Here is a 14705-nt window from a genome sequence, read left to right as displayed (position 1 = left end):
AAGGGGACAGGGGGACGTAGAGCAAATGAAATTGCGCTTCTTTGGCAATTCACCCTTTGCCGACTATTTTCATATCGGGGAATCTCCGACACATGATGAAGCTATCACTGGTTCTCTTGGGGTTGAATGCTGTCCAAAATGCTGGCATTGTCTCTGCTGCTCCACTAGACAGCTGGTCATCCAGGTTCGGTGCGTCATCGCACGCGGTTGACATGTTCAATACTGCCATCGAATGGAATGACAAGTACTGGGATGACGAGGCCGGCTATCTGATTACATCAACCAGTAGTCGTGGACGCTATGATAGTCGGCATACAGCCTGGTATGCGCCCCAATTGCTAGCGAGAAACGGGCCAGGCGATGTTGAGAAAGCCATTCGTATCTTCGACAATGTCATCTCTGGTCAATATCTCGATCCATCAAAACAGTGGTATGGAAATTATCAACAAGCGCCTTCAGAGCCGGAGCCTGGCACACTGAAATATCCCGATGATGGCCCATACAGCTCGGTAAGCTGGTGATTCCTTGTCTGACACACATGTTGCTAATATGGATATCGTCAGTGGGATCCAAACATTCGTGACTTTGTGGGCTGTGCCTGGATCGTGGCCTTGAATGATTATGGTCACCTGCTCCCAGAAGCGACGGTCTCCAAGGTGGAAAGGTCCTTGCATATCGCGGCCAAAGGCGATCTCTATCGTGTCGGAGGAGTTGATGGCGACAATTCTTATCCTTGCTACTCCAATCCTTGGCTGATGCGAACCATTCTCCATAACTGGGTTGGCGCACGAGTCGGAGATGCGAACTTGACAAGGTCTGGTGAAACCTTCGCACAGGAAATCTACGATCTTTGGAGCATGCACCACACATTGTCTGAATTTAATTCTCCGACCTACGCTGGCGTTGCCATGTGGGCACTAGCTCTCTGGAACCAGTACGGGACAAGTGACAGTTTGTTGAAGACCTATGGACCGGAGATGCTCGAATACAGCTGGAATGAACTCGCTGAGCTCTACAATGCAAATCTGAAGAATGTTGCTGGCCCTTGGGATCGCTCGTATGGCTATGATATGAAACAATATGCGTCCCTTACTGGCGCTGTTATTTGGGGCGTTATTGGACGCGAACAAGCTCCTGTCCCTCAGCAGGAACTAGGGATGTTTCATCAAGACGATTTCGCGTTCTACCCTCTGTTCGCTCTGTCGATGCCTGAAATGGTGAACTCTCTGCCTCCAAAGGCAAAGGCGAATTTACTCGAATTCCCCGGCGAGCATATGTATACTTCACAGGCTTACTCGCCGCCCTTCGATGTTTACCCTCGCAATATCACTGCTTGGATGTCCAAGGATGTGACCATTGGCGCAGAAACGGTTGCCGAGACAGTTGTCGGAGGTCCCGCTATCAACCCTAGTCAATTCAATCCTGCCGTCATTCAGTGGGCTATTGACGACCATAAGATTGGTTGCATTTCACACTGGGTCACAGAGTCGTCTATTCATGCCGTGGCCGCCCCTAGGTCTCTGAACATCTCATATCCAAATGCAACATCTGCACATGGTCCGGTTTCCTTCAACTTCTTGTTCAGTGGTCTCACGGTTAACAACGGGTTCAATGTGACTGGACTGGAAGGCCTACCTGGTTTGAACCTCAAGATCTCGACAAATGCACAACCGAATTATACGATCACTTACAACACTGATCACTCTGTTAACGAATTTGTGTTCTACAACATTACATATACGATGCCTGAGAGTTTCACCGGGGTACCATTTGTGTCTCTTCAGGTAGTCTGAGCGTCTGTCTGGACAGAATATCATACCCTTTGTGTTCAAAGTCAATGTAAATCTTATATGCTATATAATTCACAATGCGTATACTATCCAGCGTCACATGTCCACCCAACTCCAGGAATATGTAAACATCACTCGTCCTTTTTCTCCTCAGACTGACCCTCTCCATCTGTCGACTCCGATTGCATCCGAGGAAGCCAAAAACGCGCAATTACACCACCCAAGAACCGCTGGTCAACCCACTTGACCAAACCATAAAGGATCCAACCCCATCCCCACATACACATGCCCATCATGCTCGTGACCAGCAAAACGGGACCAAGAATGAGCAACGACAGAACAGCCCAGAGCAGTATTGACACCGCAGCGAAGACCAATACGCCAGCCAAAAATACCAGTATAGGGACCCCACAGCAAATCATTTGACAGACGATCAAGCTTGTTGCTGCAGGGCGCTTCAATGCAGCTTCGTATATTGCGGCTTGACGGGGCGGAGGGAGCAGCGAGGCGACCAGACTCTGTATGCAGGACTCGAAGTAATCAAGGGCCCGGGGGAATAGCGTACAGAACCATGTTGTGATGGTGGACCATATTGATGAAAACGAGAGATTGTTGTCGATGCCCTCGCCTTTCGGAGGAACATCGTCCGAAGGGAATTGACCTGGGACAGCAGGGTCGGTCAGGTCTTTGGTTGTTCGGTTTAGCTTTTTTGGTGCGCTTTTCTTGACCACTCCGCTTGTTGTTGATTGGACTTTGTCGACAGGAAGCTGTCCGGTCACACTGCCGGTGACATTATCGAGGGGCATTGCGAGGGCTGCTGGGTGTTTATCTGTGATCAATGAAAGTGTAAGATAGGAGAAGCAGAGACGGAGGTAAGCTATGATCTAGTAAAGATTAGTTGAACTCTGCATTTAGGAAACCGTGAGATATTCGAAATATCTATACCAACGATCAGGTCCTAGCATGACGTATGGGGCGTTATGTGAACTGGTTTGCGCCGATATTATTTTTGCGTCACCATAGCAGACATTACATTTTACACTTGTCCGGGATTTCACAGCTCATATTCTACAATATACTGACTCGCGCTTGAAGACCGGCAAGACGTGGAAAAGCGGCTTATCCCCATGCATTTTATCAACACGGTGTGGGGTGGGCACAGCAGACCAATCTAAGCTTTACACATGTACGTTGAAGACATTCGGAGCAGTAGATATTTTATATGACTATCATATTTAAAACAGAGAGCAACCTCGTCAACTATGTCTTTGGGGATATATGAATAAAAGTGTAATAAAAACGAACGCTATGCTACGAGTTATTGGTCAGAAGTGCCTTCGCGATCGTCAAACATCATGAAATCGGCATCATCAGCCTCATCTCCTACGACTATTTTCCAAGCCTCTTTTACAAGATCAAGGGTGTCATCTTCGAATGCCAAGTCGAGGCTCGATGGAGGGAAATGATAGCAGCCAGGAATTCCGTCCTCAACAGTGAGACGCCGGGGCTCACCATTGCTGAGACGACCGCTCTGGGTATATCGCAAGGACCACAACACGCGGGCAGGAGGTCCCTCCGCCTGAATTAGTCTATCCACGGCGGCCTCGATAAGTGCTTGACCTTGCGGGCCAGGCAGTGCCACACTGCAATAGATAACACCTGTGACAATCAATTAGTCACACGAACGACAATATTGGTGACGAATCAAGTTTGGAGGATGCTCGTGATCAGGTAAAAAGGTTTTCAACATAGCAAGTTCAGGCAATGTAGATAAGTTTTTGAAAAAAATCATCATGCGAGCGGGGAGGAAAAACATATCAGACAAGACTGCACACGGGATGGCTTACATTGCTGGTGTGGACACTCGCCAGTGTCGCTCGAATGAACCTGAAGGTAGACCGGCGGGGACTTGGGGCTCCCCAACGTATCCCCTGGGAACATCAGAACTGCAGTTGCGGGCACAGGAGCACCTTCGACTGCAACAGGGAAAAGAGACGGGAAAGTAGCCGACACAACACTGATCGAGCGGGCGACCTCGACCAAGGGGGTTGAGCTGTCTTTGGGAGAAGTATCCGCCGCCGAGGTAAACAAGCATTTCGCCTGAACAGACCCTTGGTTGGAAAGCTTCAATAGAAAACGATGCTCGGAATATTCAGAGCCGTAGCGCCATAAGCAATCCTCAAGACACGTGTCCAGGGCATATACACCCCCTCCCACGGCGGATGCACGACAGGCAGCTTGCAGTAGTTCAGCTCCACCGCCATACTTAGCAACCACAGCTCCGAATCCAGGGCCCAGATGGCCAATGGATGACAGATGTCTTTGGATTCTGGGCAAAGCATAGCTGGCGGGAGTATCTTGCTGGGACAGCTGCGACAGGGACAGCGACAGCAGAGGATTGTGAAGTTCTTCTGGGACGCTGAACTGGGAAGCTAGATAATCGTTTAATGGCATTGACGTATCGTCGCCTTCATTTGAAGCTTCATCCTCATTGGGTTTAGTGATATGACGCAATAATCGCATGAGGGTTCTCTTGGACTTCATGCTGATATGACTTGCAGCAAACACATCCTCCCGGTTGCCAGGTACTCGATAGAGTACTTTTTCCGCACTGAGCTCATCTTTTTCACAATCTGGATGTCCAGGTGCGTAAATCCACCAGCTTCCAACAGCCATAAACTCCAGCTGGCGGAAGACCTTTGAGGATACAAGCGTTGACATTAGTTGAGAACGGGCATATAGGAAATAGGGGGAGAGGGACAGAGTATAAGCACGACTGGATGCAAGTTTGGGTGTGTCCTCGGACGGAGATGCATCATGTTTGAGGATCGAGGCATCTTTAAACGGTGATGTATCTGTGTCTATTTGGTAACAGAATGTTAGCCTCGAACCAACCAGGCACACACAGCAGGAAACTCACCTTTATTGACCTTCTCTACCCACTCTTGGGCCTCATCAAGACTGAAGGCTGCATCTGAACCACCATAGTACTGGTTTGGGTCCATGTGAAGAACCTTCTTTCCAGATCGTGAGAGTGCCCTTTGGGAGTGTGAGTGCAACTCACAACCACCCTAGGATAGTCACTCACAGTGCCAGAAGTGACTGGGAGACCCCAGTCCCAACAATGACCACATCCCAAGTCGTGTCTGACAGAGTTTCCATGGTATGGAAAATCAGGAACAAAGTGCTAGCTGCAGGTAAGTCTGAGTATTACAGCCAAGTTTGGCAGCTCAAGTTCTCATGAGGTTGAGAACTGGGATATTTAATTCAGTCGAAATATGCCCTGTCTTTCCACAGGCTTGAATGCTGGAAATCCCACAAAGGTGAGGTTGTTGGGGGAAAGAAGAAGAAGAAAAGAAAAAATTGGAGCGAAAAACGCGGGAAATGCGCGTGAAGGCGGTCACCCGCCCCACTTCAGTCAACAGCCATCTTGACCGAAATCAACTCAGCTACTGACGACGATGACATTGCAACGGGTCAATTCACCCGACTGCTAAAACTGTACTATCAAAGTGAATCATACAAGGCTATCTTTGCAGATGGTTTTGTGCTTCTCTCACTTCCGCGCGGGAAAACCCCAATACTACATGTTTACTGGAATATTGGCGTGAAAGACCCAGGGACATGGGAGAAAGCAAATAGAGAAGGCAAGTTGCAAGATCTGCCTCCAGCCCACAGCGCTATATATGCCCCGGCAATTGAGCCTACCCTGCAGACCGAAATCGAGGCATTGGCTTCGTCTGCTTTGGCATTCGAAGTTCTTTGATGACACTTGGCTGCAGGTTACCCGTGTTGGAAAAAGAAAATGACATTCAGTAAGAGGAGAGGGAAACTAAATTGAATATTATAAATCCATTTCATTCGTTTTTGGGCCTTCTATCGTTCATTAAACCCTCTTTGATATCCCTATACGCTCGATAAGGATATAACTATCAAAAGACTAACGTAATCCACTAGCGAGCTGGCCACACTAGCGAGCTGGCCACTTTATCCAACATACTAATTTCAAATCCATTTATCTCAACCAAAACGCCATTAAATTAAATTTTTAAAAAAACATCATCTATCTGGACATGTCTCTCTCCTATGTCCTGGCTTCCTGCATACTCCGCACCCCCGGGGGGTTTTGTACGCGGTTGTAAACCTGATTCACCATGCTGACCGGGACCGGGTTCAGCTGCTTCCACCGGCTGTATAATCAGCGCAGATGCTTCCTGCACGGAGAGACCGCTCTCTGCGTATAGATGCTTCCCAGATATAGCACGCTTCTGCTTCTTCTTCTCGGTTTCACTGCGTAAATCACTCACTTCTCTCTCCAGAAGTGCAGCGGATTGTATCGTCATTTGATAAGCTTTTAAAACCTGATTTATAGCGGAATTCAGCGGACTTGGGGGACTTCCTGATCTCGTACGAAGCAATGCTTTGATAGAGGAAGCTTGCTTTTCCAATTGCCTACAGTTTGAAGGTGTTTTTGGATCCCAATCACTACCCCGGCTAGGGGGGGGGTTGGTGTAGCAAGCCGAATATCAAGCTTCGAAATCACTCTCTCTGGCGCGAAAGGGACTAAACCGGCAGATTGGAAGCTGTTTTTAACAATCTCTGGTTTAAAAGCTTCCATTCGTGCGGTAGGATAGGAATCCAGGAAGTCCAATTTATCCATATGATTGGATCCGCACCGCATCCGGAATTCAACCAGTCTCCTATAGGCTCGTTTTAACACCGCAAAACAGCCTATATCTAGAGGTTGTAAAAGATGGGATAAATGCGGGGGCATATAGATTGGTATAACCCGGTTTTTTTCACACATTTCATCAAACCTCGGTGTTAAATGGCTTCTATGGCCATCTAGTATTAAAAGCCGATATACCCCCTTTATCCGTACAAAAGTGGTCGGAATAAAGAGCTTTTTAAGCTAGCGAAGTCCAATTTCGTTAGTAGTCCAGCTATTAGGACTAACTTCGAAACGCTAGTCGGAAGGAAGACCATCGAACTAAGATTCAATAAAGACTTTGCCTTTAAAAATCAGACACGGTGGAAGGGCCCAACTAGCCGCATTCGTACACTCGATAGCCGTCACCTATTCACGATTTCTAGGTTATAAAAGTGCTCGCCGACCGTAGTATTCGCTTCTCGTAATAACCTTCGCAGTCGCTATCAATCCTATAGCAAAACCCGTCTTATCAAAGTTATAAACGTCGTCCGGGTGGATCCTAAATTATAGGATGGTTTTTTGAATAAGATCAAACCAGTCCTTTATAACTTTTGGATGCTTACATTTCGCACGCTCGTAGTTATACCGTTTCGAAAACCGGGAGGATAGGAGAGGATGCCTTTTTATATACTTCGTCACCCAATTTTCGCCGACCGAAAGAACCGGGGTAGTGCCGCGCTTTTCAAGGAGAAGATTCGCCATTTCTCGCACCATAGACGGCCGGGGAGCTGATCCCCGGGAATCTATAGAGAGAATCCATTTTTGAAGAGATTCTTCTTCAATTTCTGTCAGTTTACACGAATTTGCGCGACAATTCGCGCGGTGTTGTATTCCGGTAAGACGTGAAGAAAGGGTTGAACGGGGGATTTTGAAACGGCGCGTAGTTTCACGAATTGAAGAGATTTCTTTATTTTTAAAAGCTTTGATAGCTAATAAGATCCTGCCCTCTTGCTCAGTTGATTCTTTGGAGGATTGGGAGCGAATTGGTGGCATGGTAGATAGTTGAATTGACTAAGTGCTAATTCATGGACGCGTTTTTTGTAGGGTGGCCAGCTCGCTAGTGTGGCCAGCTCGCTAGTGGATTACGTTAGTTAGCTTTTCTCCATTCTACTTCCCATCCAGCCCTGGGCTAGAAGCAGCAGTCCCGAGTCCCAGATCTCAGGAGGATCGTCTCATTTATGCTGTTGTGCACGATTATCAACGGAACCATCAAATGCCATTACTTTGACCACGAACATATATACCTCAGGTGCGACTATTCTCATTTTCCTTCTCTGCGGCCCTGTGGTCATGGTCTTTCGCTTCTGTTTCTGTCCTACCGTCTTCACCCAGCTTCACATTCTTACAATAAGCATCAATGAAAGTGAAACAAGGGCTGCAATCGCAAGTAGTCTTTGCGACTCTCGATAGCTGCGATTGATGGCATCACGAGCTTCGGTGCCCACGGCATATTTTCGAGCTACCACAATTGATCCGAAGATAGACTTGGCTTGACCCTTCACTTCATTAGGAAGATATTGCTGCAGCTTGCCTGGGAGAGTGTTCTCCATATTGCCCCGGCGACACTATTGAAAGCATCCATTAGAAAGGACTCAAATCGATGACTGGGTGTGTTGCTTACCTTGTCCCAATCGCACCAGCCACGCTCATTGCCGCGAAGAATACCGCGCTAACAACGAAAACATCATAACCTAACTCCCCCTGCGAGAATTATGGCTCATCTAAACGCCCGGATGGGAAGTCCAACCCTCAGGAGTATAGAGGTGCGGATGCCTTCCTCCAATTCATGACGTGACCTGTGGCAGGCTTCGGAAAAGCCTGGCCGCCATTCTGCGTTGATGGGATCAGCGGGCTTACAGTTGGATGGCAATGATGGCGATGATGGCGATCTCAGCAGATACACTCGGGGTCTCTGGAGCCAAGCCCCTTTTTTAATCAGCCGCAACAGAAATAGAAGACTAAGCTCGGAGCTAGCCGGTCAAAGTTAGCCACTTTACCCGATCTCTGGCGCTTGTTCTTGCTGCGATGTTATCTTCAAGACCTTTTAACTATGTTGTATGTCTAGTATATTATCGACCAGAGAGTTATTTGATCCAGAAATTAAACATTTTCTGGATCCCCCATACAAGATACATACGCTCAAAACTGAAACATGACCCACAAAGTACGGGAGTAGCCATATTTGGATTTCGAGGATCATGCGATTAGGGCTGGAAAGAGCATCTGGATGTTCGCCAAGAACATTTCTGCCTAAGGCTATGTATTACTCAGCGTTTCCCAAAGAGGTTAGGCTGCACGGCTATATGAACCGAAATTTCGGCGGAACAGTTTTCTCTCTCCATACCACTCCCGGTGTTCTGCACAGAACGGGTTACTATACTATGGTAGCCTGGTCTTCATTGGCGTAGTCCTTCACTGGACTTCGCTTGGGAGTGGTAGATAAGATTTCTTGTCACTCTGTATCTGCTGCTCTTGATGGAGACATTTGATGGAAGCGGTTCGTTTTGTAGTGATACATCCATAATCTCATTATTAGAGTGGTACATTGCTATGCCACTCTGATCTTGTAGTTTGTAGAGCCAGGAGGCTTGCATAGAGCACCTTGAGACAATAACAAGAGAATGCTGCCCCGGCCTGACTTGGGCTGGGCGCGCCGAAGGTTGTGCCTGCAACCTGCATCGCAGATGGAACCTAGACTCTCCAAGTTGGGCAACACCTGTTTTTCCCGGGAGAAGATACTTGATGTGCATGGCCCTCCACCTTAATCCGATGGAATAAGCCGCACCGGCGCAACTCTCACTCTTGTGTGCCTGCTTCAACCACCCGAGCCCGAATGATCTTCAGCTCATCCACTGGCCTGTCCTCCGCACCGGTCTTGACTAGTCCCATACGCTGAATCACTCTCATGCCACTTTTCACTCGGCCAAAAATGGTGTGGTTTCCGTCCAGCCAGGGTGTCGGCGCAAGAGTGATAAAGAACTGACTACCATTGGTATTCGGTCCGCTGTTCGCCATGCTCAGGATTCCAGCCCCGGTGTGTTTCAGGTCTCCGTGAATCTCGTCCTCGAATTTCTCGCCATAGATAGAGCTACCTCCTCGACCGGTGCCAGTGGGATCGCCAGTCTGGACCATGAAGTCAGGAATGACGCGATGGAAGATGACATTGTTGTAGTAGCCACGTTCGGCGAGAGTTGCAAAGTTCTTGCATGTCTGAAGAGCAAGACATTAGTGAGGGTTCCCTAGAAGCTGCAAAGAGCTCATACCTTCGGTGCATGGGTATTGTAGAGTTCCACGGAGAAGGAGCCCTGCGCTGGGTTAGCGAGTGACCTTGGGAGAACAAAGAGGCACAAGTTACCATAGATGTGTCGAAAGCCACTTCAGTTGTCATGATGAGAATGTGAGCGTAGAATCGTAAGCAGAGCCGAGAGATGAGAGTTTGCGATAACTGAGGGATCAAATCAATTCCCAGTTTGTCTGGCAGAAAGATGGTACCGCCCTAGCCATGGATGTGATAATTCTTTTCCAGAAAAGGAAATATGCATACAGCGTATGATAGAAGACAGAAAGAAACAGAATCTAGATACCTATGAGCTTGGAACTTGGAAGAAAGGATGAGATGAATCGTAATAATGGATAATGTAAAAGAAACTAAGGTAATATGCGTGTGAGCAGAAAGCGGTGACGTAGATTATGCTGTGGTGCTAGGAAGCTCCCCAGGAACCTTGGAAGGTTAACAGGTTACCGACCTCAAAGAACCTCCCACTTTACCAACCCTTTGTGGCCATTATGGTCTGATTCATTCATTTTTTTTTATTTGTTTATTGGCTTCAATTAACTGTCACTTGCCCCGTGCTTACGGTCTATAATTTCCTGCCCAGGTGTCCACAATGGCCGACGTCAGCCCTATCGCCGAGCTACTTGGGCAAGCCCTCTACCACTTCGACCGTCTGAGGCCACTTCTTCCAACTTACGGACACCTACTTGTTTCCGCTCTTTTTCCAATTTGGATCGGTGCACATGCATCTTTGACAAGACCTTCCTCCGCCACTAAACCTCCGAAGAAAAAGGCCAACAAGGATAAAGATGAATATGACACGGATGATGAAGAGGGGCATGGCCCTTTGCAGAAGATGGAAGGGCTTGAGCCGTCAGACGCCCTGATATTTCCGTTGACCGCGGGACTCACCCTCGGTGGTTTATACTTGGTGATCAAATGGCTGGAAGATCCGGCCATTTTGAACAAGATCCTTAGTTTTTACTTCTCTCAAATGGGACTCTTCTTTGCATTTGCATTCCTGAAGGATGTGCTACTGATGGCCCGTTCATTTGTTTTTCCTAGATACTATCGTCAAGGTGGACACTTGTGGAAAGCGAAACAATCTGAACGCCTTTTCATGGCGTCTGAGCACCATCCAGCCAAGTTCCGACATTCACCTCTTCCTGGGATTTTCAGTCGAGTGCCCCTCCCGTGTATGGTACGAGGACTGCTCTGGAAATGCCGAAATGTCTGTTACCAGCGTCTCAAGGTGCGAGCTCATATACGTGGTTTATTTGACGTCAAATGCCTCGTTGGTCTCCTTGATATCATCAGCGGGATCTCCGCATTATCTGCTGTAGGATACTTCGCATTCGTGGAAAACCCGTGGTGGTTGACCAACTTCCTCGGTTTCTGCTTCTGCTATGGCACCCTGCAGTTCATGTCTCCCTCCACGTTCTGGACTGGGACACTCATTTTGGGATCCTTATTTTTCTATGATATATACTTTGTCTTCTTCACTCCATTGATGGTCACTGTTGCAACCAAGTTGGATGTACCAATCAAGCTCCTCTTTCCTCGCCCGCCCAATTCTCGCGATGCTCCTGGTTCCGTGCCATTGGCCATGCTTGGACTGGGTGACATTGTCATTCCGGGAATGATTATTGGGCTGGCACTTCGCTTCGATCTATTCCTATATTACCAGCGGAAAGGTGCTCAAATGGCACGCCCCGAAGGGTCAGACCGGGCAACTGTCAAGCCTGAGTATCAGTCAGCAACTGGCGCTTGGGGAGAGCGGTTCTGGGCACCATCCGTCAAGCCACTCCAGCCGGAACTTCAGCCTCCCTATCACGATGCCCGGCGTTTCCCAAAGGTTTACTTCAAAGCTAGTATATTCGGTTATGTTGTAGGGATGGTCACCACCCTCCTTGCCATGCAATACTCAAACCATGCCCAACCAGCCCTTCTCTACCTGGTACCGGGTGTTCTGACATCGCTTTGGGGCACTGCGCTTATTCGAGGTGAGGTTCATACAATGTGGGACTTCTCCGATGCTGAGGAGGTGGAAATTGAAGAGGAAAAGAAGCCAGATGAACCCGAGGAAAAGTCTTCTCCTGAAGATCAGAAGAGCCTTTTCACGCGCATCTTCTCTGGTAATTACCTGCGTGCATCAAAAGAAGAGAACAAAACACGGACCGAAAGACCCGAAGAAGAGAAAATCGACGGCTCAAAATCAAAAACTAAACCGTCTGAAGAAGCCGGGCGTGATACCAAGACGAAGAAGCCCAAAAAGGACCGTGACAGTTCGGACCTGATCTCCTTCTCCATATCAATTCCTCGCAAGTCCAAACGTGAACCCCAGGCTAATCTGTCGACAACTTCCACAGAGGAAGAGGATGGAGATGTGTCTGTTTCCAGAGATATCAACGGGGACAACGAACCGCCGTTGAAGAGAAGGCGACGCAGCATGATGAGCAAGAAATCAGCAAATTAGAGATCTGATCAATTGGTCGGACAAAGCGCATGTATTAGCTGAAATCTAGTATTTCGTGGATTTTCGACATGGCAGCCACTGTGTAGACCCTACTCCGATGCATAGCTCTATTTAGAAACAAAATGGCAAGAAAATCCTTGTAGTGGTATCATTCATCTGTATTGCACATCAATTCGATCAGCATTGATCCAGTATCCGCTTCATCTCATCCCATCTCCGAGCAGAAACATCAACAAGCTGGCGCAGATCATCACTGTCCACAGTCCAACCACCATGCTTTTCCATCTTCACAATGACCGTCCTCCCGTTCTCTTTATCAACAACTACAGAAGCCCTTTCTTGACTCAATCCCTCCTCGTATCCGTCCGGATCCGCAAGGATCCATCTTTGCTGCGCACCCTTCTTCTGCTTTTGCTCTTCGGCATCGGGAATGACGACCGCCCTCCAACCAGCAGCGGCATCGCCCTCGAAAGAGCAGAATGAGCTAGCAATAGGCAAGCCACGCAGAGACAACTTTCGCGCATCGGCAACATTGTCCGAGCAAAGAATCGTCTCATTATCAGCATCCCACCATGCCTTGGGAAGCTTTGTGTCCCGAAGCGCAGCCAAGACAGAGGCCCAGGCCGCGTCGAATGGGTTTCCGGCCAGAGAAATGATCATGACATCAATGTAGAGCACCCAGAATGCCTTGATCTCCCGCTCGGGGCCCTCGCTCTGTTCTGTATCCACGTCCATCCCCTCGCCCGCATTGCGGAATTCCTCCGAGTCCAGATTCGGTGGCTGGTACCAGATGCGCAAGTCGTCTGCTCGCACGAGACGAGTCGAGTGAAGGAGAGAAAGGATTTGGTGCGAGAGTGACTGGGCCAGTGCAGAAGGTGGTGCACCGGGGGTAAAGCCTGGCGCGCAGCCAGTGCTGAGGGAAAGGTTGGGAACAAGTAGGTTCAGATCTTGGATGTGGCCTCGATCTTCCTCGTCGTGGGTCTCTGAGACTCCTACGTCATTTGACTTGTCAAGATTCTGCTCTGAAGAGGCCTGCAATACGCTCCAGGAAGCGATGTCCTTGGTGTGTAGGATCTCTGCGCGAACGCCGCAGACAGCAGCTGTGTCGCCGATTCGCACGACTGCGCTGCCATTTGTGTGAGTTAGAGAGCCAGCATTGGCAGATGTGACACGGAATTGTGAGGTGGCACGACCATTCGCGCGGACTGAGGGCTGCTTGCTCGCTGGTGGAGGAGAGAGGTGGGCAAGAAGGTAGGCGTGGGGTTGGAGGCGGGCGAATTGAGATGGTGGAAGTGATAATGACGGAGGTGTCGGGTTAATGGGAGTAGTGGAGGATGTCATGACGAAGTAGAATGTCTCTACTTTTGTCAGATACTGATATGTAAATTATCGAAGACACAGAAAAAGCCGACGAGCATAAGATGGCAGAATAATTTATTATCAAAGGCGGCCAGAGCTAAATTGTCAGTGATACCTCAGGCACCAAGTGGAGTTTATATGCCAAGACTTCCGCGGGGCCCTTATGTGTACAACACCGTATATTGTAGTTTTCTAAGTATTCTTCATATTAGAAGAGGAGCGAATTACAAATACATGTATAACGGGGTAAATATTCCAAGGTTAAATATGACACGGCAGTTGTCTGCTGTATACTCCGTACAACGGGGCAAGATCATTGCCGTTACGCAGGGACCGACGCAGGGCCTCATCTCCAGAGTCGACATGACTCCCTCACAGATGTTGAAAGGTTGGCTTTTCTAAGTGGCCGGAAGGCATGGTACTAAAGTTCTGTCATTTGTCAATATCATACTGTGGCCGTCATCGTCAACGGAACTACAGTATACTACTGGTTGCTATTTGCTTCGGCTACGTATACTCCACATAGCCAGGTTCTTCGATCTCTTCGCGCTATAGCCCTTCCATGGAGTCACAGACACTAACCCAGTTGCTCAAGCCTACTTATACATAGTTCCTTACGAGTGCTCCCATAATTTCGGCCAATAACCGGCGCGACCAGGCGGAGATTATGAACCACACCTGCATTATAGTTCAATTATAATTGGATGGGTATTTTCGACATGAATATCACTGAGAGAATGATAACCTGAGTGTCCTGCATCTTCCCCACCACGCTAATGCGGCTCGGTCACCCCCAGTCACTCTGCTGCTGATATCGCCGCCTGTGATTGGGCTTCAGAGCGCTAAACCGTCACATATCACTGGAATATCCTTCCGTATGCACTCCGACCACTACCACCATGGCTAGACACCTGTGCTCTCATAAATCGGTCTGCAATCGTGTCTTCCATTGGCTCAGTGTCTGGCCAGCCATAATATTCCATTGTTGGGATTATGCTATCACAATGCCAAGCATGCAAGCTTGTGTGACTCCCCGCTTCCATTTTTCCATACATTTAGACGGAATTTCCCTCGGAAATTGCTTTTCTTCATGAT

General features: G+C 48.4%; 6 protein-coding genes across 6 annotated transcripts; 2 read left to right on the top strand and 4 right to left on the bottom strand.

Moving 5' to 3' along the window:
• Positions 1-95: 95 nt before the first annotated feature.
• N7489_009844 (uncharacterized protein) lies at positions 96-1793 on the top strand (the record flags this gene model as incomplete). The annotated part of the gene is made up of 2 exons (XM_056715594.1): positions 96-509; positions 564-1793. The coding sequence occupies 2 exons, from the start codon at positions 96-98 to the stop codon at positions 1791-1793; spliced, it is 1644 nt and encodes a 547-aa protein (XP_056563216.1).
• Positions 1794-1921: 128 nt separating this feature from the next.
• Positions 1922-2596, bottom strand: N7489_009843 (seipin co-factor family protein; the record flags this gene model as incomplete). Its single annotated transcript, XM_056715593.1, has 1 exon — positions 1922-2596. The coding sequence occupies one exon, from the start codon at positions 2594-2596 to the stop codon at positions 1922-1924; it is 675 nt and encodes a 224-aa protein (XP_056563215.1).
• A 512-nt stretch (positions 2597-3108) lies between these two features.
• N7489_009842 (putative Rab geranylgeranyl transferase escort protein) lies at positions 3109-4952 on the bottom strand (the record flags this gene model as incomplete). Its single annotated transcript, XM_056715592.1, has 4 exons — positions 3109-3449; positions 3638-4651; positions 4711-4829; positions 4879-4952. 4 exons carry the CDS (start codon positions 4950-4952, stop codon positions 3109-3111), a joined length of 1548 nt encoding a protein of 515 aa, XP_056563214.1.
• A 4345-nt stretch (positions 4953-9297) lies between these two features.
• Positions 9298-9889, bottom strand: cyp1 (putative peptidyl prolyl cis-trans isomerase (CypC); the record flags this gene model as incomplete). Its single annotated transcript, XM_056715591.1, has 3 exons — positions 9298-9711; positions 9765-9806; positions 9857-9889. The coding sequence occupies 3 exons, from the start codon at positions 9887-9889 to the stop codon at positions 9298-9300; spliced, it is 489 nt and encodes a 162-aa protein (XP_056563213.1).
• Positions 9890-10388: 499 nt separating this feature from the next.
• On the top strand, positions 10389-12251 carry N7489_009840 (aspartic endopeptidase; the record flags this gene model as incomplete). Its single annotated transcript, XM_056715590.1, has 1 exon — positions 10389-12251. One exon carries the CDS (start codon positions 10389-10391, stop codon positions 12249-12251), a length of 1863 nt encoding a protein of 620 aa, XP_056563212.1.
• Positions 12252-12428: 177 nt separating this feature from the next.
• On the bottom strand, positions 12429-13592 carry N7489_009839 (3' exoribonuclease family protein; the record flags this gene model as incomplete). The annotated part of the gene is made up of 1 exon (XM_056715589.1): positions 12429-13592. One exon carries the CDS (start codon positions 13590-13592, stop codon positions 12429-12431), a length of 1164 nt encoding a protein of 387 aa, XP_056563211.1.
• Positions 13593-14705: the final 1113 nt, after the last annotated feature.

Source organism: Penicillium chrysogenum (assembly GCF_028827035.1).
Source record: "Penicillium chrysogenum strain IBT 35668 chromosome Unknown utg000005l_segment0_segment0, whole genome shotgun sequence".
In the NCBI taxonomy this organism is placed as follows: Eukaryota; Fungi; Ascomycota; class Eurotiomycetes; order Eurotiales; family Aspergillaceae; genus Penicillium; species Penicillium chrysogenum.
The sequence above is the reverse complement of the archived record's forward strand: the minus strand, read 5'-3'. Positions and strand labels throughout refer to the sequence as shown.